General features: G+C 38.0%; 1 protein-coding gene across 1 annotated transcript in view; it reads right to left on the reverse strand.

Annotated features, from left to right (window-relative positions):
• The window catches only part of COL25A1 (collagen type XXV alpha 1 chain), a 294,304-nt gene that overhangs the window by 39,919 nt on the left and 232,951 nt on the right, over window positions 1–21,434 (reverse strand). The window contains exons 15-20 of the mRNA XM_041428005.1: window positions 18,045–18,098; window positions 16,439–16,465; window positions 14,063–14,107; window positions 10,067–10,099; window positions 9,860–9,895; window positions 5,980–6,024 (exon numbers count right to left, since the gene is read on the reverse strand). Coding sequence (XP_041283939.1) covers window positions 5,980–6,024; window positions 9,860–9,895; window positions 10,067–10,099; window positions 14,063–14,107; window positions 16,439–16,465; window positions 18,045–18,098 — 240 coding nt within the window. The remainder of the gene's footprint in view (window positions 1–5,979; window positions 6,025–9,859; window positions 9,896–10,066; window positions 10,100–14,062; window positions 14,108–16,438; window positions 16,466–18,044; window positions 18,099–21,434) is intronic.

The following is a 21,434-nucleotide window of genomic DNA, read 5'->3' on the forward strand; positions in this document are numbered from 1 at the left end:
CTAACCCCATTTCATAAGGTCTTTATTAAGGCTTTTCATATCACTTTAGAATTGGCTCCAGAAATTGCCAGTTAAAACAGGTTGTCTGGCTCACTCATCGCATTTGAAACAATATCTTTACTCCCTAATCATTCTCTAAACTTAGAAAAACAATCGTGGTTTAGAATTTCCAAAAGCGTATTTAGACTTTATGATTCATGTAGAGTTAGGGAAGTAAAACCTGGCTAAACAACGTGGCTGAAACCCTGAGGTTTCCCAACAAGCCTCACTTTGTGTGACATATATTGCTTTTTAGTCAGCTTAATTTTCTTCTTGCTTTTAAGTTCTGTCTCCCTAGAAAGTATGTTGCTTTGGGAGAGTGCTATCAGAACCAGTGATGATTCCAATTAATTCTGCATTCATTAATCATATAAAGGACTTCTTACTTTAAGGCTAATTATAATCCAAGTCAGCATGGTAACTATTTTTGAGGATAGAATAAAAACACTTGTTGTAACAAGCACCTAATTTTTAATTCTTTTCTATGACCAAACTGCTAAATGATGGAGATTTTGGCCTCAAATTGTTTCTTTTAAAAAAGACTTATATGATAAATCTAAGGAATTCTGTTGCTCTTCTGAAAGCTAAGGAGTTTTATTGCATGCCTTTATTTCTGACCTTATAAAAATTTGTGTTTGAGAAATAATTTCAGGTTACTGATGTCAAGTCTTCTTTGTGGATGACAAAATACTAGATTTCTGGATACAGCAGGGTGTTGGATTCTGACCTTATTAAACTCTTTCCAAAATTTTTGATTTGCACTTTTTTTTGGTACAATGAAAAATTAAGCTAAGCTAAAAAACATACACTGTGAAGGAGTTCTTACAAACTCAGTCTTCCAACTATTAATAGCTTAGAGGAAACAACATTCTGTGTTTCATTCCTTATGTTTTAGCTTTTTCCAGGACAGAAAATAAGAGATTTGGAGGATACAGTTTGTGAGAAATCAATAAGAACTTGAAGAATTTGTCTGGATCTTACACCAAGTAAGCACCCCTGACACACGTATACCATCCAATGTTAATGATTCTTTCATTTTCTGGCCTTGATTCTCAAAATCACTTCTTGGAAATTACATGTCTACCCTATGCAACTGATTACTGCCATAATGTATAGAAAGCAGACAGCTAGGAATCAATTAACAAAGCTGGATGTGTAATATACAGATAAATGTTTGTACATCTACTTCCATTATGGAAAGCGAACACCCAAAACACATTGCACAGTTGTGTCATGTATTTTACCCACCAATGCACAGAGACACTTCTGAAACCCAGCCCACCAAAGGTGGGTACAAATTCCTATTTTTTAGATCAGTTCCCATTTACACTCAGAACCTGTAGAGAGGGGAAGAGAGAGAGAAGTAGAGAGAGAAACAGAGGGACCCAGCAGGTTTCCTGTAAACGCTATCAAGGAATAAAAACAGGAGGAAGAGTGGAAATACAGAAAAGGAAAAATGCGTTAGGAAAATTAGAAAAAGAACAGCCTTCCTAAGAACTCCTGGGAGAAGAGGAGAATTTACCAAACTTTCCTGTAGGCAGCAAATGGCATTGACTCCAAACTGAAATGCTTACAACTACCATTCACTTCAGATTTCCTTTCATTTTGCTGCCAGATGGTAAGAGCAGCACTTAAACACATAAGCTTCAACAACAGTTGCTCTCTTTTCTACAAGAGTTTAAATAGGAGACTAACTTCTCTGCATCCAGCTGGAAAATTCTCCCTCATTTCCTCCGAAATTTCTCTTTTCTAACAGAACTAACTGGGTGAAAGTAGTATCGAGTCTTTTAGACCTTAAAAAAATACATTCTGTGGAGCAGAGAGTCATTTAGTCTTTAGAGGATAAGATGTTTGACTAGGCACAGAAAAAAAAAAGAAATTTACGTACAGAAAAAACTAGAACCACTTCTGCTTTCTTAAAAAGAAAAATAAAACTATATAAAATTGATTCAAATTCCCATATCCAGGTTTTTCTGAACCTTGCTCAGTCACAGTCCCAGGGAAGTCAATCCAAAGTAATTGTATAGAAAGATGCAAGGCACTGCATACTGGCAAGTCTATTGAATCAGCCACTTCCACTGAATTTCAAAACACAGAAAGCTTTCCATACTTTCCAAAAGCAGAAGGGCTAAGCAGCCTTTTTCTTCTCATGTCAACCCACTCAATGGTTCAGTTTTCTGGAACACAATAAAATAAAAAGTTATATGTGCTCATAAGCTTCAGTTTTTGCTTTAACATCTGAGGGCCAAATGCCAGAAATACCATAGAAAATCTAGATCCTGCAAAAGGTGCTGAGAAGAGGCTTGTGTTTTGCGAGGACTTCTCACTGCAGTGAAGAAACTGAGGACTGTACAGGCCAAATTCCAGATAATGCAACACAACAGATTTGAGAGGTCTGACATTACAGCGAATGAGGGCATGCATGATTTCCATCACAGTAAGTAAGTGCTGCTTTGTAAGTATCTTCCTGCAAAAGTTATGAGGTAAAACAGATATATGAAGTTTGTGTTTCACAGACAGCCTTCTGTGTCTGCTTGGTATCAGTTGGGGGATAGTAGAGCGATGAGTTAATATTCTGAGTTTAGGTGGAACACATTCAGGGCTCATTAAGTTTCCAGTCATTCCTAAACAGCAACAGGTGCTTGAGAAACGTTTCTCCAGTATGTCATGGACAGCCTCTACACTGTCTTGGAAATAACTGACTGCACTTGTGTTTCCTCCATGGCACCAACTGACAAAGGAGGAGAGAACAAAAAGGAACAGGAAGAACTCCCAAAACATCTGCACGTGCCTAGTGGATGGGTCTAGAAAAGTAAGTAATGGAAGACCTTCCTGTACAGCCTGAATTCAGATGTGATTACTTGCATGTCTGTCCAATGTTGCCACTCATTCAGACTGCAGTATCACATTCAGCCAAGTCCTAACAGGTTCCCAGAAATCTTGATCAATTAATTGAAATGGCATTGTAAGAAGCTGAAAGTTTCTCAGTGATTAGTGTTCATTAATCCTTTATGTATGTTGAAGCAGAGAGACTGAATGTCTTGGGAAGCTTGTTCAACCATGGGAAGAAAGATGAGTTGTAGCTGGAGAGCCTGCCTGGCACAGCATTTGTGTTAGCACAGGTTGATTTAGCTTTTGTGAATAGTGCTGTGCATGTGCAGTTACCTAAAACATTTCATAATACAGCCTGCCACTGTAGAGAAACATGCACAAGGAAGCAATTTTAAGTTCAACTAACAGATTTAAGGAAAACAGGACTTAATATTTAACATTTAAGAACTACATCCAGGAATTTTCAATGTGTAGAATAAATCTGTATCTTGATCTTTTCCTTACCTCTCACAAAGTCTGGAAAAAGCCTGAAAAATCTCTGCCAACAACTACTGGGCTGGCACAAAAATGCATGAGAAAGGTACAATCTGTTAGGAAAAATTATCCTTATGGAAACTTAAATTTTGTAACAAGTTCTTAGATGTTGCAATGACATTGTGAGAGGTTTCTGCTAGGCCTTTGATGTTATACGACTACTGCATATCACCATTAAAATAGAGTAGCAAAGACATATCTTGGAGAGTTTTATAAAGTCCACATGGGAACAGAACTCAAAATCCCAGAAAAATATTGTAACAAACAACAAGAATCACTTTGGATGGAAGGAAAAAAAAAAAGAAAAAAGAAGTCATTGCTCCAAGTAAGACTCCTCTTGGTTTTGTACAAGATGACAGGACCAACTGAGTCCAAGTCCAGACCTGCTCGAAGTAAGACTCCTCTTGGTTTTGTACAAGATGACAGGACCAACTGAGTCCAAGTCCAGACAACCGAGTTTCCTCCACGATCAAGTTTCTCATCCTGTCACTGCTATTTCAAAGTAGCTTTTGATCAACACCAGACCACTGGAAATTTGTTTCTCCGTGAGATAACAATGATGTTGTTTTTGGAAATCAATGTAATGATCTTACCATGGTGGAACATAAATCTTTGCTAAAAAGGAGGCTGAGAGAAGGGGGGAAACTCCTACTTCACCTTTGCTGATGAGTGCCCATATTCCTAACTCCAGCCACTCTCTGGTTTCTGCTACCACTTCTCATGCCACAGACACAGTCTCGGTGACTCAGAAGTATCTAGAGTTTTTTACTACAGACTGCTTAATAAAACAGAGCTTACAAATAGCTTGAAATGAACAGCAACCATCCTGCAAGTCTGATGTGACAAGATATGTTTTGCTCTGTCCTGCGCACATTCTGCTTCCTTGTCATCATCCAGGTGGCAGGGCAGTGCAGAATTGTACTAGATGAAATTTCTTCACTGAAACACCACCAGTCTCCCTCTGGACTGGATTTTAAACAGGAGAAAGTATTTTCCTAAATGATTAATATTTGACCAAATTATTCCATTTTGTTCTGTAGGCAACTGCACTGTTTTTCCACTGTATCCACTGAATTTGGAAACAAATTTTCACTGGGCAAAACTCCCACACTCATTTGTTTTTCACTTCACATTTTATCTTTCAGGTGATGCTGGAAGCTGCACTTCTGAGCTGTTCTTACTGCCAACAAATAATTTTCCCATAGCAGGCACTGAGATGTAGACTTTTTTATTTACTGGCTATATGCATGGACATGTGGTCTGCATGAACATGGGAACCCCAAAGACCAGCCACAGCTCCAGTTGCTTTTGGCAGGTGTCCCTGGGATGAGTGCCTCAGGCAAGTGCCCCACTGACCTCCATCTGAGCTACCTCTCTGCTCACTGTTAAAGTAAACAGAATAGGGATTGCTGCCAAAGGCCCTAATAAAAACAGTTTAATCACACAAGACTTCTCCTCCATGATCTTCACTACTCAGTACAGAGTTTATTCTTGCAGAAAATGAACGACCTCCACAGGAACTATATTTTAAGCTGTTACAACACACAAAATTTAATACGCACATTCAATTTTCCCCCATAATTCACTAGTAACACAGAAGGGACATTATGCTTCAATACTGTGGCAATTCACAGGTCCCTTGAGAAAGTCACTGCAAATGTTACATTCCATGAGATAAATCCTGAATTCTACCACAATGGACAAGAGTTTGGTCTCTGACTTATCCTCCTCATTATGGGGGAAATCCTATAAACTTTCTCCTTGAGACATACACAGGCCCATGCTGGAATGCAAAGAGAAAGTTTCCAAGGGATTTTGTTTTCTCAAAGGACAGTCTTTGACACAAAGGAAAAGTGGCCATTCTGACTGCACTGACTCAGGATACGTGAATCTGCTCACTCTGTGCAGAATTACACAGTTACAGCTCAAACTGTGCACGTGTCTGCAGATCCTGATGCAACCACTTATGCTAGAACTAAATCAAGTATGTGTCCTTTGTATCAACTTACCTAAAGATTCCAGACAAACTGGAAGCCAGGGACTCAACCAGGTATTGTGTCAGGGACTGTAGCTAATGCTGAACAGAATAGTATTAAAACATTTTGACTTGTCAGTGGAAATCACTGCTGTTTAATGGGGCACAGAGTACTTTTGTCAACAGAGCCATGTCTGCACCGCCTGTGTATAATTAATGCAGCTCTCAGGCTGCAGGATTGGTTAATTCAGTAGAATATTGCTACTGGAAAGCACACATAGAAGTGGAAACCAAGTAAAACTTTGATGACAAGACTTATCCATTAAAGAAAAAAAATAAAAAACCTCTACTATTTTTGTTTTTTACAAGAAATAACTAGAATGTTCTGCCTCACATTTTAATTAAGATATACTGTTTGCCTACTCACAGACACTTAACCAATTTTCCACATAAGAACTTGCTGTAACAAACCCCAGTTTAATACCAGAGACACAGAAAAGGACATAACACAATACAGTAAGTCCATTTGAGCCACATTCTTGCATTTCCCCCCTCTTTGTGGTATTTCCCCCCAGTACAACAGGTACTGCAGTATTTACCTTTATTCCAGGGAGTCCAGGAAGCCCAGGAAGGCCTGGTTCACCCTACATAGGAAAATTACATAACATTACAGACATTATCCAGTTAGGGTCACTATCCCTGAACAGCCCTGTAAATTCTGCAGGAAGATAAAAGAGCATGAATGATTGCTAGTCAGCTCCAGCAAGATTGGTTTTTTCAAAATGAGTGACTTAAATGTACAATTAGTAAGAGTCATGTTAAGAACTTAGATATCTTCTGGGAACCTTCAATGTGAAGATGACACACAGGGCTGAAAGTCCATGTCAGGAAAGCCAAATATGAATTCATGTTAGACTTCAGCAAAAGAGAAGAAAACAAGTAGCACTGGTTCATTTTACTGCAGTTGAAGTTCCATGCTTATGACAGATGTTTAATTCTGTTCCATTTTCAACTCTGAGCTAGATACTGTGCTGTGTGACTCTGATTTAGCTACAAAGCAATTCAGAAGAGCTTGGTTTAAATTGCACAATTCGAGCAGGACTGCCTAATTATAACTGGGCCATCAGTTTTATAGTGCTATCCACAGCATCATTTCAGAGCTTGTTCTTTATCTGTGAACATACACAGTGTCATGAAGGATAGTGGGAATGTAACCTTTTACTGCTCTACCCAGAAAAACCTTGCTTATTTAAAATTGCAATGGAAAGACCTATAGAACTTTATTTGCAAGGTAATTTTGTAACATTGAAAACTGAATGCATTAATTTTGGAAATAGTCTAAGACAAGAATGACAACATTGTCACAAATGGTCATTTTGAGATATCAGCTAAATGGAAAGACGTTGTCTAGGGAAATAAAGATGATGAACAGAAAAAAAAAAAAACCAATAACATGTGAACAAAACATTATAATAAAGGCTGGGGATTTTATTTTAACACAGAGATGGATTCTAACCAGCACCTTGGATCTGAATATCTGCACCTTGGATCTGAATATTCCCTGAACTTTCTGGAAGCTCAGGTTTGAACTCTGAAGCCAACTTTTACCTTTATAATGAACTGAACTGTATTCCAGATTTTTTTACACTCATGAGCTTTACAGAAATCCAGACTTCAACTCTGTGGCTTGGGCCGATACCTACAGGTTGTGCTATTAAAATATTTTATTTGCCTGTGTACACACACGCTTACACACATCCATACACCCACGTATATTCATGTATACACACACAAACACAAACACACCTACACATAACACAGGTGTACATCAAACTGCATGCCCAGAGACACTTCTTTGAGGCAGAGATATTACATGGACTTGAAACACTCATAACAAAATTACATTCTGCCACAAAATGAAAAACACAATAGAGGGGCTGCAAATCACTTCACCAAATGGAATGATTTTTAAGTGGTATAGAAGGATCTGATAAAAGCTTCCTCATCTGTTTTAGTTTCTCCAAAGTTCTAACTGTTCAAATTGCCTAAAAGCACAGGAAAGATTCCAGTCTCCAAATATTAACTATAAAATCAGATGAAAGAATAGAGGCTAGGATGCCATTTTCAACAGACACTCTTTGGTATGTTGGCTACCACTTTCTAAAGCAGAAAATGGCTTACTACTCTTGCAAAAGGACAATGCTCCACTGCACTAACTCCCTACCTTTTGCCTGAGCAGCCATACATACAGCACCATCAACTTTACCCACCTAATTGTGGAAGCACTAAATTTCACCTGCAAGCACAGAACTGAAACATTTATAATTGATATTATATTAGTGTTGCTGCAGTAGGTTACTCTTTAGACTTGGGACAGAGCTAACCCCCATACATTCACACATCATAAACAGAAAAGATCCACCAAAGCCAGTTCAGAGTCACAGTAATCTAAAACAATTAAAATGCCCCTAAAAGATCCACCAATATGAAACACAATGAAATCAATCATTATTTCTTAATTACAGCTAGCATTATAGATGAATGCAGAGCATTTACTTTTTTGGACCTTTCCTAATATAAAAATTCTGAGTATGATTTATGAGAAGAATGACTTTTAAAGAAACCAAGGCTGTATACTAACTCTATTACATAATGGAGGAGCAGGTCATTCTGTCACCTCAGCACACAATGTGGCCTACAACAGCCTTGTTAGACTGCTGAAATATTGTCACGTTTCATGTCATGCAAACAGTGTTTGGGTGGGCAGCTCAACACATATTTGTCCTTAGAAGATGGATAAGGGACAACTAGAAGATAAAAGGGGAAATACAAGAAAGAAAAGAAGACACAGGAAGGAAATATGAATGTAACACAGATAGGGAGAAAAGCATTGAGATGATGCAGATGGCAGAGATGTGCCTCCAACTGGAAAAAGAGCAACATGGTGGCGTGAAAAAGCCCCTGCTGAGCAGGGGTGCAGGGCAGCAGACATGGGACACCTGGCTGGAAGAGGCACACTGACCAGGCATGTCATGGGAGCCAATGGTTGGGGCTGGGACAGGAGTTGTGACACACTAGGAAATCATGAGGTTGGTGGAAGGAAGACACTAAGCCCCTCTCTGGTGTCAGAAAGAAAGTGAGAATATAGAAATTTGAACTGCAAACCTCTCACACATCCATGTTGCTTGAATTAGATCAAATCTGAGTGCCTGAGACTGAGAACCACGAGCTTGCTGATAAATCACTGCTAGTTTTGCCTCCATGGCAGCCACTTAATGAGAGTCTGAATCTCCACAGGCGCTTAAGTGCATTTTCTAGTTTATTAGCCAAGCAAAGCATACACTGCAGAATGCACACACTGAATGATTCTGTGGATTAGATAGCTTTAACTACTTTGATTACCTTTCCTAATTAAAACTGCACTTTACTAAGGAAACTGCATTTGCTACCATTTAGTCTCTGATGAGAGTTATAATTTCTTAAATAAAAATACTTAATGTCTTATTTATTTCTTATTTATATGTGGTTTGGGGTTTTACTTAGTCACCAAAGTATCATGAGTATTAGAAAATGGTTGTCCTGCCATACACTGTATAGAATTTTAGCTCTTGACTGTCTGTCTGGAATATCTAAACTGGCAGAAGGATTCTGTTCAACTCTGGCAGCAGTGTGCAGTGGAAAATTTTCTATGTTATAAGAGGGAAGAAGAGTGCCAATGACTCCTGAGGGAAAACAAATATTGCAATGCACAAATCCAGCTCTCTCACTGTCTCTTTGCTCTCCCTGCAGGACCTGCCCCCTACTCTCAGGAAAGGCAGCTGAAGGCACAGCATTTGCTGTGTTTGATGTACTGTGCATTCAAAGAGCACATTCCCCAGCCTCACAGGGCCTCGTGCAGTACAGTCATTGTAACTCCTGCAGGAACTTTCCTTGCAGAAGCAGCCTCAGCCACACAGCACCAGGGAGCATTTCTTTCACTGGAAGGAAGAACACAGCAGCATTACCTGGTCTGTGTCCTTCCAAACACACTGTGTGCCACAGAGGGTTTGATTCCCCTCACAGGTGTATGTGAAACCTATATTTATGTTCTTCCTAATGAGATCTAATGGTGGACCACAGTTTGAAGATTAATAGTCAAACATGCAGGGTTAGCTTGTGATGACCCAAGGAGCAGAGCCATTCTTTGTTAGTCTTACCAGCTGCAACAGGGTCAGGGTAAGCTTTCAATGCAAGAAGTATGCTGGGGCTAGAAGGGAAGGTGGGTTAGTCAAAATTGCTCTTCATGTTAATTAGTATCGTTATTCCTGTGCCTTTCTAAAATACAAAATAAACACAGATCAAATGTGCACAGCCTTGGGCTGCTGAACTGTACTGCCTCGGACTCATCCCAGCGCAGGAAAGTGCCACTGGTAACACAGATGTGACATCATTTATCACAAATCCAGCAGAGAAGGAAAACTGAACATTTCCAAGCAGTACCTTTTGTCCAGGCCGCCCAGATTCACCGGGTTCACCCTAAAAGAAAACAGATGAAAGACATGAGATCTGAGACAATGTATTAAAGATGGAGCTGTGGAAAACTGTAACATTAATGATACCCAAAATGTCTGTGAGGCTGTGAAGTAACACAGTGAATGGACCAACCACCCCTCTTCTCCCTGCACAACTTCTTCAGAACTCCATTACCTTAATTCCAGCCGCAGAAGAGCCAGGGTCACCCTGATACAAAATCCACAAGAAATAATCACTCTTACTACATAAACAATTTTCCAGTAAACACATAAATCATGTAAGAGTACAGCAACATTATACAGCAAAATAACTGCATAGCAAGACTGCCTGTTTTCTGTGCTACTACATAGGCATTTAACTAATTAATTATAACAGTGTGATTCAGAAAAGGAGCAGTGTTGTTTTCAAGACCATGTAGAGAGAGATTTAGCTTCACCCACCCAAATACCTGTAATAGTTAACTTCAAATTTCACAACTAATAATGCAGATCTAATAATTGCAGTTGTTGTATAAATGTACTTCAGACTGCCAGAATATGGGACATACTTTGACATCTCTAAATTGTTGATCTACATTAAAAATTATTCACTGTTATTTACAAAGAATATGAGTGACCATTTGACCTAATTTTATAGATGGCAAGTGTCAGGACTCAACTGACAACATTTTTTGTACTAATGAAGATTAACATTGTAAAAAAAACCCTAAGAAACAGTGACCTGTGAGTTTATCCCCATCAGGACAGGTCATAGTTTTATTTCCTCAACACTCCAAGGCATTTAAATGGATAGATTAATGCATGAAGGGCTATACTTCACATGATGAGACAGCTATGGTAATTTACATATTCAGGAAAGGTCTCTGTTCTGAGAGGACATGTAGCACTCAAAAAGATTTGCCTACATTTTGCTGGGTTGACTGGATTTCATAGGCACTGATATGCACAGAACAGAGGATCAGTTGTTTTGTTTTGTTTTTCTTGAACAATATGCCAAAGAAAAAAGAAAATAAAACTACTGAAAAGCTTGCTAGTTAGGCTATATACTACTGAAGATGACTAGTGTGCTTCTATTTGAAAAATTGTTTAATTATTCATTATGCAGAATAAATATACATTGTTCACTGAAAGCAGCAAGTTTTACATGGCAGCAACTTCAAGTTCTGAGCAGCTTGCCAGTGATTTACATAGGTAGGATAGAAGCCAGTACTGTAATACACTGCAGAGATGTATAAGCAGAGTATAAACGTTTAATATTCTTTGTGTAAAATACAAACAGGGGACACCCATTCCTGATGTTTCTGTCAATGCCATAGCTTTGTAGCTGATTTGGGCATGGCATCTTTCTAGCATGGTCTTATAAAATTAAATTGTACTGGTTAACATGCCACTGGCCTCTGAAGAGTAGGAATACACAGTTACTGCAGCTTGCAGTAGAAAGAAAACACAAAAATCAGTATTATGAGATTGATACATGCAAGGAAACCTGACCTGCCTCCTTTTAATAGACATGCATGAGTGGCACTGCTGATATCCCTTACAAGCATGTACAACTGAAAGCCTCAAGAAACTTTAATAGCTATAAAGGGCCAAAGCAACTAGTAAGACACATTAAATAGTTAAGTATTTCAAAGGGCAATGATGGATATGGAGAAGATAAAACACAAAATATTTATAATCCACCTTCATGCAAGAATAAAAACGATCAAAGTAAAAATTACAGTATAGTATGTTCACAATTCACTGCTGAGTCAAGACAGTTTGCAAATGAAGAAACTTTAGTAGGGGAACATGTACAAAGAAGGAAGATCCTTGGTAGTTTCTAGGAACCAAGGCTACAGTGGAAGAACGGAAGCAAGAATTCAAGCTTGGTATTGACACTGTCTTCAACAATTCAGCAAAGACATTTTAATTCTAAAGTCTCAGGTCAAAAATTAAGGACCCAATTTTTGAGTCTCACGAGGTACAGCAGTTCAGTAAACAAAGCTACATTTTTTTTGCACAAACAGAAACCTGCTCCTAAACCAAGTCTGGATCTGTTGTCATGTGGTATCTCACTCTCCTACCACATGAATAAAAATTTATTTATCTCACAGAAACTCTACTGAAGCTTTCAAAGAAACGTTTTTAAGTTTTATGGACTATGGATTAAATCTCCTAAGCAAAAACTTCCCCCTATGCTGAAGACCAGGAAAGAATACAAACCCTACTAAGCAGCTCAAGTGTAAAGTAATGACACCAAGTTTAATGCTTACTCCTAAATTATCTGTCAAAAACCACCCTCATAAGCTCTCTAGAAAGTGCTGTTTGCAAAGCTACCTATCAGAAACTTTAAGCTACAGCTCTCCTCTAAGAACTGCATCTTTTTTTTCTGGGTGGCAGATTGTCTTGAAGGCAGGGAAAAAGAAGAAAAATATTGAAAGTCAGTGAAGTCACAGCTCTGGAAAGTCTGGCAAAAATGATTGCAGAGTACTCTAACCCATTATGGCTAAAGCAGAGCACTCCAAATGAACAGAATATATTCTCATGTCACCACCCCACCTCTGAAAATAATACAAAATTTAGAAGAGATGGAAGACTTCTGCATTATGAAGTTCAGGAGGTGTCCTGAAACTTCTTCAGATACAGCGATATAAGAAGTCTCCTGAGAACCTCTGCTTTCCACAAGTTGGTCCCAACTCGACTGCCTAACTGCTGGAAGTTCACACAGCAGTATTTAAAACTTTATACTTGAGCAGAAAGAATCTCCCACTGAAAGAAGGAGAGAACTTTTTTCTTTCCTCAAAGAAGATCCCAAACAGGGGGATGTGCACACTGCTGATCACAGGGCAATATGGGCATCCTTGTGGATGCAAACTCACCCTCAAGGCTAATGAAGCAGAAAAGCAACAGGTGAAGCTGCACTAGGCTTCCCAGAGAGATTATAACCTTATAATTTACTTGTTGTAGAACTATCTGATCAACAATCTCAATTCATACTTGTAGCCAATTATGTTCTTAAATCATGTAAGAGTGGATCAAGATTATGTTACCAGCATACATCATGTAAGTAAGTAAATAAGGTTGTTATTAATAATCATGACTGCAAATAAAGTATTATTTAAATTAACTCCAAAAATCAAGTAACTTGACTGTTCTTAAATCTAATGTCTATTTTTAATTGCTGATTTTAGAATATGCCTTAAAATCCTTGTGCTCTTCAAAGGACAGATTACTGTACCCAAATGATAGCTCCTGAGGGATTTGCATGCATTCCTTACCAGCTTGATAAATCCATCATAAATTTCTCCTTGAACTGAAATGCTGTAAGTTGGTTAAGCATTACACATGCAGGGGTACAAGAAGAAGTGCTTATGTTTCTGCCCAAGCGTAGTCATTAAAATAAATGTTTTTTAGAAGTGTATCTGTTCAAAAATGATGGCCAGAAGAGATCAATATGCCTGACCCTTTCTCATGTGCAACACAGCCTTTACCCTGACTCCTAAAGACTGGCTTCTGTAAGGAAACCACACTGAAAATTCCAGTTCGATTTTCTGGGTGTGAGCCTCACATAAAAGAAGACTCAGGAAAATAAAAATTTTGACAAAATCTATTTTTTGGTGATTTCTACAACATCTTTGTAATCTGCAACAATGAACTAAGAAGGTATAAAGGCAGGTTATTGTTGATGTCACTTGGAATAAAGATTTGAAGTCTGTTTATCGTCAGCTCTTGATTTTCCAGCTGCCAGTTTGGGAGGGAAGTTGCCTATCATGATAACATAATTTTGTCCCATATTGGTTTGGCGCCACTCTTTGATGGAAACACAGAAGGGGAAAAGATAAAGGGTATACCAGAAAATATGACTGCAATTCAAAGGGGCAGTTCCAACTGGCAGGTTGTGACCAAAGTTTCTGTATGATGCAAATTTCAACAGAGGAGTGCTAGTTAGAACCATGCTGATATATTATATACTAGGGCTACCACTGCATAAAGTAAGAAATCTTATGCTCAGTTGGACAGAAGAGTGAAAATTTTTCTGCTGTTCATAAAAATGAACCAAATCGTTCACCTTTAAAAAAAAATCTCAAAATGCATTTCTCTTTTGAAAAAATTACTATTTTCATTATTTTGTCATAGTATAAGCATGCCTAAGGCACACAATTTCTTCTCTGCTAAAAAGTGTTGTTACCTTTTCTCCTGTGTCACCCTTCAGTCCATTCTCACCAGCATCCCCCTATAATTGAAACACGCATATTTTAATGATTTTCTGTAAGCACACAGTATGCAGAGAAGAGTCAGATTTCCAACATGATTAACAATGCAAGCTGATTTTGTTCATCAGATAGTCAATCTCTGTGGCATGGTCAGAAAGTGGCTATGTCTTACACAGACTTCACTACAACTGCAATCCTTTTCACAGATCTGTAAAAAACCCCACCACAAAGCATCAAAATACCTGCTGACATAATCTACCATCTTTCTCAGTTCACTGCAGTTTAGCAAGGAAGCAATGATTTAATGATTTTATGATGATTCAGCACTTTAAATTACAAATACATTTTTCTTCCTAACACATACACATTCACCCAGATGCATCTAAAAAAATCAGATGACAGTTAGACAATCCCAATAGTTTTTATTGAGATTCTCAAGTAATTTATTGCACACACTCTCTGAGTCTGAAGTCCTTCATGAATGATTCACAAACTAAAAAAATTCACTAAATGTCACTCCTCCAAGGAGCTACCAAATGACTTTATCTCTACATAAATTATATGCACTGTTTTTGTTAAAAAAGTGATATTCAGATAATACCTTTTCATGGCTGAGTAGATATTTTCTATTAAAAAAATGCCCAAAATTTTAAAATAAAAATTTTACAGTATTTATCTATAAAAAACCCTATTTTCCACCTAGTCATGTAACCATATAAGAAGTCGAGACTATATCATATGTTTTTTAATGTTAAGAATACAGGCTAAAAATTTCTGTGGGAGTTGAGGTTCATGTAAAGTGCAATAAGTATTTAAAATGCCAAAAATATAGATAAAACTAGAGCTTAAGTAGACTAAAACAGAGCCTAAGTAGACTCCTGGCCTTGGTCTGATAACCAGTAGTATTGCTCAAATAACATTTTTCAGTATCTGTCATATTGTTCTGAAAACCTTAATGTGAAATCCTTCTGGAGAGGATTCAGCAATTTATACATCACAGCCACTGATACAGTGGGCACCAGCTAACAACCTAGCAGCACTGTAATTAAGGAAACATCCAAGAAACATGGAAGAATAACAGTGAGGAATGTTACTCAAGTTCAATTAACATGATAAACTTATTGGGGGCATCTGTAACCACACTTTTTAGAAAAAGACAAAAGATAATTATGGAAAAAATAGAATGGTTTTAAGTGACAAAAATTCACTACATATTAAAATTCATTGTTATTCCTTTTATGTCTGAAAACAAACTAAGGATTACTGAAGTGCTTTAAAAATATCATTTTAACAGAATATATTTCATTACGCATATTTCATGATTACATAGTTCTGCATGTGGGGTACAAACTTTCAAAATTTCCCTATATTATTTTTATGGTGTACTTTTGAAAATGTGTAATTAATTGCCTTGGCAAAGTATGCTTCCAGCTGCTATTACACAGATTTATATGGAACTGGAAGTGAAGTGCAGTTGTAGCTGCAAAGACACAGGTAAACATTTCTCAAGAGAAAACTGCACCTCAGTACAAACAAATTATTTTTTAAACATAAGCTCAGTATACTTGCAGAAGATGAGGCTTTGTATGGATTCCTACTCAAAATAAGGCTTATGCTATTTCTCAAGGTGAGGAAGCTCAGCTCTAATCTCACTGTGCTCCTACCAACCACCATGCCTGGAAGAGCAGAATTATACTTCCTTTCTGCAGCATGGAGTTTGTTCCACCCCCTTGTCTTGCCCTGGTAGGACTGGACATCAGAGAAGCAATTTCTTGCGAACTCACTGCAAGTAAGAGCCCCATCAGTGTGCCTCTCCAGACAGCATCACTGGAGACCAGGGGGGGAGACTCCCTTGCTCCTACTTAAGCTGACCCAAACACAAATGGAGCATTCCACTTTTATTTTTTATTACATTTTTTTAAATTCCATTTTCATTTTTAGTACATGGAGAGCTTGTTATTACTTAGAATCTATGTAGTTTTACCATTCTGTTACCTAATTGTTTTATTCCACACAGGTGTCAGAACCTCAAAACCAAGGTATGAGAAATGTGAGGATCTCTAATTTATTCAGAGAGGCTCATCATTTTCTGAGGCTCACCACAGTTAGGATTAGTTGCCTGATTGCTCATCTGTGCAGCCTTTAACACAAAATCACTGCACCCTGTGACTAATCCCACTGCAGTAATCACAGATCAATAACTTCCATTAGCAGGTATTATCTGACCCTTGGAAAGGCTGCACTGTGCCACTAGGTAGGAGCTGTGGTTTTTTATTTTTAAACTTGGGATGAGTGCACTCCAAGCAAGTTACCCAAAACAGAAACACAACAAAGGAAGTGAAACATCTCACCTTTTCTCCTCTTTCTCCAGGGTCACCCTAAGGAAAACAATTGGAGCAAAGAAGTGGTAAGTTATTAAATCAGGCAAAAACAAAAGTGTTAGCCTTTCTATCATTAGTTATTACTAATGTTAGTATTACCATCCTTACTAATAATCATGTCACTACTGATGACAACATCTCAGATGACACAATACAACAAGAAAATCTCCAATGAACAATAAAATAAGTAAATTTAATAGATCTCAATAGACAATACAAGTTCAATATTTTTTTTTAAAAGCATCAGTGGTTTGCATTGAAGACCTCTCTCTCTACTTTGTCCTAGATCCTGACAAACAGGCATATGTCTTTGAGAAGCAGCCTGCAGGGACCTAGGCAGCTCCTACATGTGGTTCACCTTGTTTTGGGAACAAACAAAAGAAACAAAAAGTCTGGATGTCTTATGATTCTGTCAACAGTTCAGAAGGTTCCTCAAGAGAGAGAAAATGCCTTAAGTGTCTTGAACAAATTCATAACTGTTCCAGAGTAAAGAGCCTCCAGTGCTATTTATATTCTCTGTAACCATCTCTGTAACAAAAAGATGGCTTATAGCCATTATTTTTTTCAAAATTAAAACGTGCTTGAGAAACTGCAAAAGCACTTTTGCACACCAGCCTGACCCTGACAACTCATCTTCTCTGCATTTCTGGCTCAGAGCTGCACTCTGGCTCATATTTGTCCCTTTTGATGGCTGGCAGTCGCTAGGCAACTCGGGGACTACAGCTGTGAATACGAATTAAGCATCAACTGCCATAATTTGGCTTATTCTGTATACAAAGTAAGAAAAGGTCATGCTCCCACATGGTTTGTTTTCATTCCTGATGGACAAGCAGTCAGTCAGTAAATGTAAAGAGGCTGCCTTGCATGTCTGTCAGCAGCAGCATGATGCACAGGATCAGCTGAGGAGCACATGTGCACCAGAGATCCCATCACTCACAGCTGATGGGATTAGAAATTAGCATTACCCCCTCCAAGAGGTCCACAGATCCCATCATCTTGGACATGTCGAGTTTTCTTTTAAATGAAGTTATCATCATAAGCTTTACGTTCTATTTCACTTGTTCAATATTAAAACAGCAGAACAAACTACAGAACAATAAAGTGCAAAGAGTCATTCTGATGTAACAAATACAGGCTGAGACATGCTCCTAATGAGGCTTGTTGCTAACTTCCATAATAGCAGGATCAGCCCTCAAGACTTCACCCTGACATTTGTCAAAGAACTGACCGCAGCAGTTCTTGAAAAGAAGCCTGAAACACATTGTAAGTGGCATAAACAAAGCCTTTCTGAAAAGGTCCCCAAATTCCCAAACACTTGCAGGCATATTGCATTCAGCTGCCAGTGGAGGCCTATGAATCAGTGCCACTGACTGTAATTATACATGCACAGCAGAAGAAAATGCTTCTTTATGGTGAGATGTGCAAAGCCTCTTACAGCACTGATCACTGGAGGGAGCAGATCATTAAAAGCCAGTCAGAATATGAACTACAAACCCAAACTGGAAAGCACAACTGTCATCTACACATGCCCTCACATACTCTGTGCTTCTGTTTTTAATTAATTTTCAATACTGACCTTAAGCCCTGCTTCTCCCTTCTCTCCTGCTATGCCAGGCAAACCAGGTTCACCCTAAAGGCAAAGAAAAAGAAAAATGAAGTTAAGAAAGACATGATGAAATACATGAACCTTCTCATAATGGGTCAGTAATGATAAACACAATTTTAAAAGACTGCAAAGATGTAGTACACAGCTGGGCACTAAAATGACTTATTTTGTCAGTTAGGGTGGATTAACTCTAACCCATGTAAGGTAAGAAATTATTCTTCTGAAACAGGTGGAAACACACAGATGTCACAATAAACAGAGAGGAGACCTATGACTCCTGATTCTTAAAATCTGTCCAATGAGCCTTAAAAGCACAGTCTTCCCAGCAAGACTGCCAATGCTTTCCTCTTCTCTACAACTTAGAAATGCTGCAAGAAAGGCTTGTCTTAATTTATTTTGACATTTGCGCTTCTGGTCTCAGACGGAAGACAGATAATGAAAAAAATGAGAAGGGCCTGTTTCAGAAATGGAAGAATTTGGAAAAAGAGAGAACTTTTCAATTTTTAAAATATACTTTGCTTATCCATTTTTTATACCAGTGGTTGAAAAGTGGTTTTAAAATATTTAAAAACTGTCAGTATTACATCAATGCTCCAAATTTTGGGTACGCTCAGTGGGTAGTATATTACTCTTCTACAGTTTAAGGAGTCATAAATTATTTTCATGAGTCAATCAGCAAATAACACTTATTTTCAATCTTATTTTCAATCTTCTTCCCTATCTTCAGTTTTAAAAATAAAGAAGCAAACAAGAAAAAAAAAAACAAGTCAAACAAAAACAAAACACTCTAAAAGATATTTTTTAGTGTTTATATCCCACATTTATGGGAAAATGACAGATAATCATTTTAGATAAAATAATGTAATGGTTAGACTTTATCGTAAAACAACTAGAGCTTATGGCTTATTATTTAAAAGCCTCTGCAGATGTATATCTCAGTTTCACAAGAAATACCTTTGATAACCCTCACATACAGAACTGCATCACACTTCCAACCTGGCAAAACGCATTAAAATAACAGCCAAAGAAAGATTTTTAAAAGTCCGCAGTTAGGTCCTTCTAAAAGCCTTTGCTATTTAAGTGTAGAAAAACGTGGAAAAGTTAAATCCAATAGCTAACATAGCAATCAAATTTGGAACAGTAGTTTGTATCAGAAACTCAGTGAACAATTTTCACACAGTGTTCAAATTTAGCACACATGATGAACCAATCCTCTACTCAGAAGTTACAGAGGCATTAAGATAAAGGCTCTTCCAAACACAAGACATATTTTCTAGTCCTCCATAAAAGTCTCCTATTAGGAACTTATCTCTTTCTTACTTCTGCAGGCAGATTTAATCATAGATGTATTAACATCTATGATTATGTATCTGATTATCCATGAAAGCAAGTTCCATTGTACTTCTAAATTAGGTAATGGAATCATTAATTACATTTCCATTTCCTCAAGAGTTTCAAAAAACAAACCAAAATCATCGAAGTTCTAGCAAAACTCTAAGTGAGGAATTTTCCAAGCCAGAGCAAAAAATGTTAGGTACCATTAAGCCTTCAGGGAATGAAACAGTCACTTGTGTCAGCCCCTTCTCAAGGCCCCTTTGTACTACAGTAGCTGTGAGGCTGATAAAGTGGCACAGGCATTTGATATATGAGTGCTCAGGATTTGAAGCTGTTGGAGATTAGGTGTGAGTGTCCTAAAGGATTGACCTAAAAGGCTCTTGAGGAAAATTGCCAGTTGACAAAATGAAGCAGAAGGGACTCATGAATATACACTTGTTTCTCCTCATCCCCACACCCCAAACACGCTTGCTTCTGTCCCCTTCATTTTCAAACAGCTGCTGTCAGCTGATGCTTTCTGGGGCTTAAATCTCTAATCAAAAGGTTGAAGTTCCAGGCTTGCACTTTCCTCCAAGGTTCACATATCAGTGCTATGGATGCAGAGGCTACTGCTGTGACAAAAAGGAGACCACAAAAATAGAACCAAAAAAAATATTTTCTTTGGAAAAAAGTGAAAACCTCAGCCTGTCACCTAGCCATAGTAAATCCCCATTCATACCAGCAATTGCATTTCCGACCTATATGCAACTTTGCTATGCTCAGCACTTCACTTACAGTACTGAAAGTACTACGCAGAGATACTTGAAGCACAGAAACTAGCTCTGGGAATAGGAAAGACTGAAGGCAAACCTAGAAGGATAACACAGAAAAGACCTTGTGCCTTTATGTTTTTGTAGTGATTGTCTTCTGTTGCTAATGTTCAGAAGAACAGGGAAAATATTCCTTTCCCTATGTTAGACCTTTATTTTCTTGTCTATACAAAGAATCAGTGAAAAGAAGTAAAAATGTACAGCCCATAAGATGTTTTATGTCTTAGCCCTGATGAACATTCCCAGTGCACAGCTAAACAAGCTTTGTGCCAGGGAGCCTCCCTTTGTCACTCTGCATGTCTTGCAGGCATGGCAGCCTGGCTTTCTGTGCAGATATTTTTACAATTCCAGTAAGCCTTAACATAAAGCCCCCAAAATAAACAAGAAAACCAAACGACAAAACAAAAATAAAAATGGTCCGCTCAAAGTAGTCATGAAGCAAAGAGCTGGTAACTTTTGAAGAAGAGTAGATTGATAGCTCTTCCCTACTCAAACACTGTGTTATTTTAGCCATGTTGGTCCCAAAAAATGATTTTGATTCTTGGCATGAAAATAATTTAAAATATTTCTGTTAGGAAGCATGTTAGGAAGTTTAGCTACTTTTATTAATTTATCTATTTATTGCTAAAAGCATGTATTAAAACCAGAGTACAAAATGCTGTAAGAGTAAAGCTGGAGTGTAAAATGCAGTATAAGTACACTTCAGCCCCACAGGTTAGTTCTTTGGAGATGAATAAAAAGCACAGCTGACCTTTAAGAGGCTGAAGATGATGACCCTGCTATTCAAGGAGTGATGCATGCAAGGGAACACCAGATACTCAACAATGTCATTCAACGCAACAATTTAAATCACACTGCTTTTCAACCTGATAAAATGAAAAAACTATAAAGCTAAATCCTCAATGTCACATGGTTTTTACATTCACCAGGCCATGGCTAATGTCATTCCTGACTGCTGTTGTAGTCTGTCTTTAATAGCATTGACAGCAAAGGTGCTAGGCTGCAGAAGCAATTGTCTCCTGCACATCAGCTAGCTTTCAAATCAAGGCAGTATATTTTTATTTATTTTTTCTTTCACAGAATCACAGAATGCTTGAACTTTGAAGGCATCTCTGGAGATCACCTTTGAGGCCCTTACTTGGATTCTGCCCAGTATGTCCATTTCTTTCTTGTAGTGAGGAGCCCACAGCTGGACACAGTACTCCAAGAGTGGCCT

Source organism: Onychostruthus taczanowskii, unplaced genomic scaffold (assembly GCF_017590055.1).
Source record: "Onychostruthus taczanowskii isolate IOZ18803 unplaced genomic scaffold, ASM1759005v1 scaffold12, whole genome shotgun sequence".
Taxonomy (NCBI): domain Eukaryota; kingdom Metazoa; phylum Chordata; class Aves; order Passeriformes; family Passeridae; genus Onychostruthus; species Onychostruthus taczanowskii.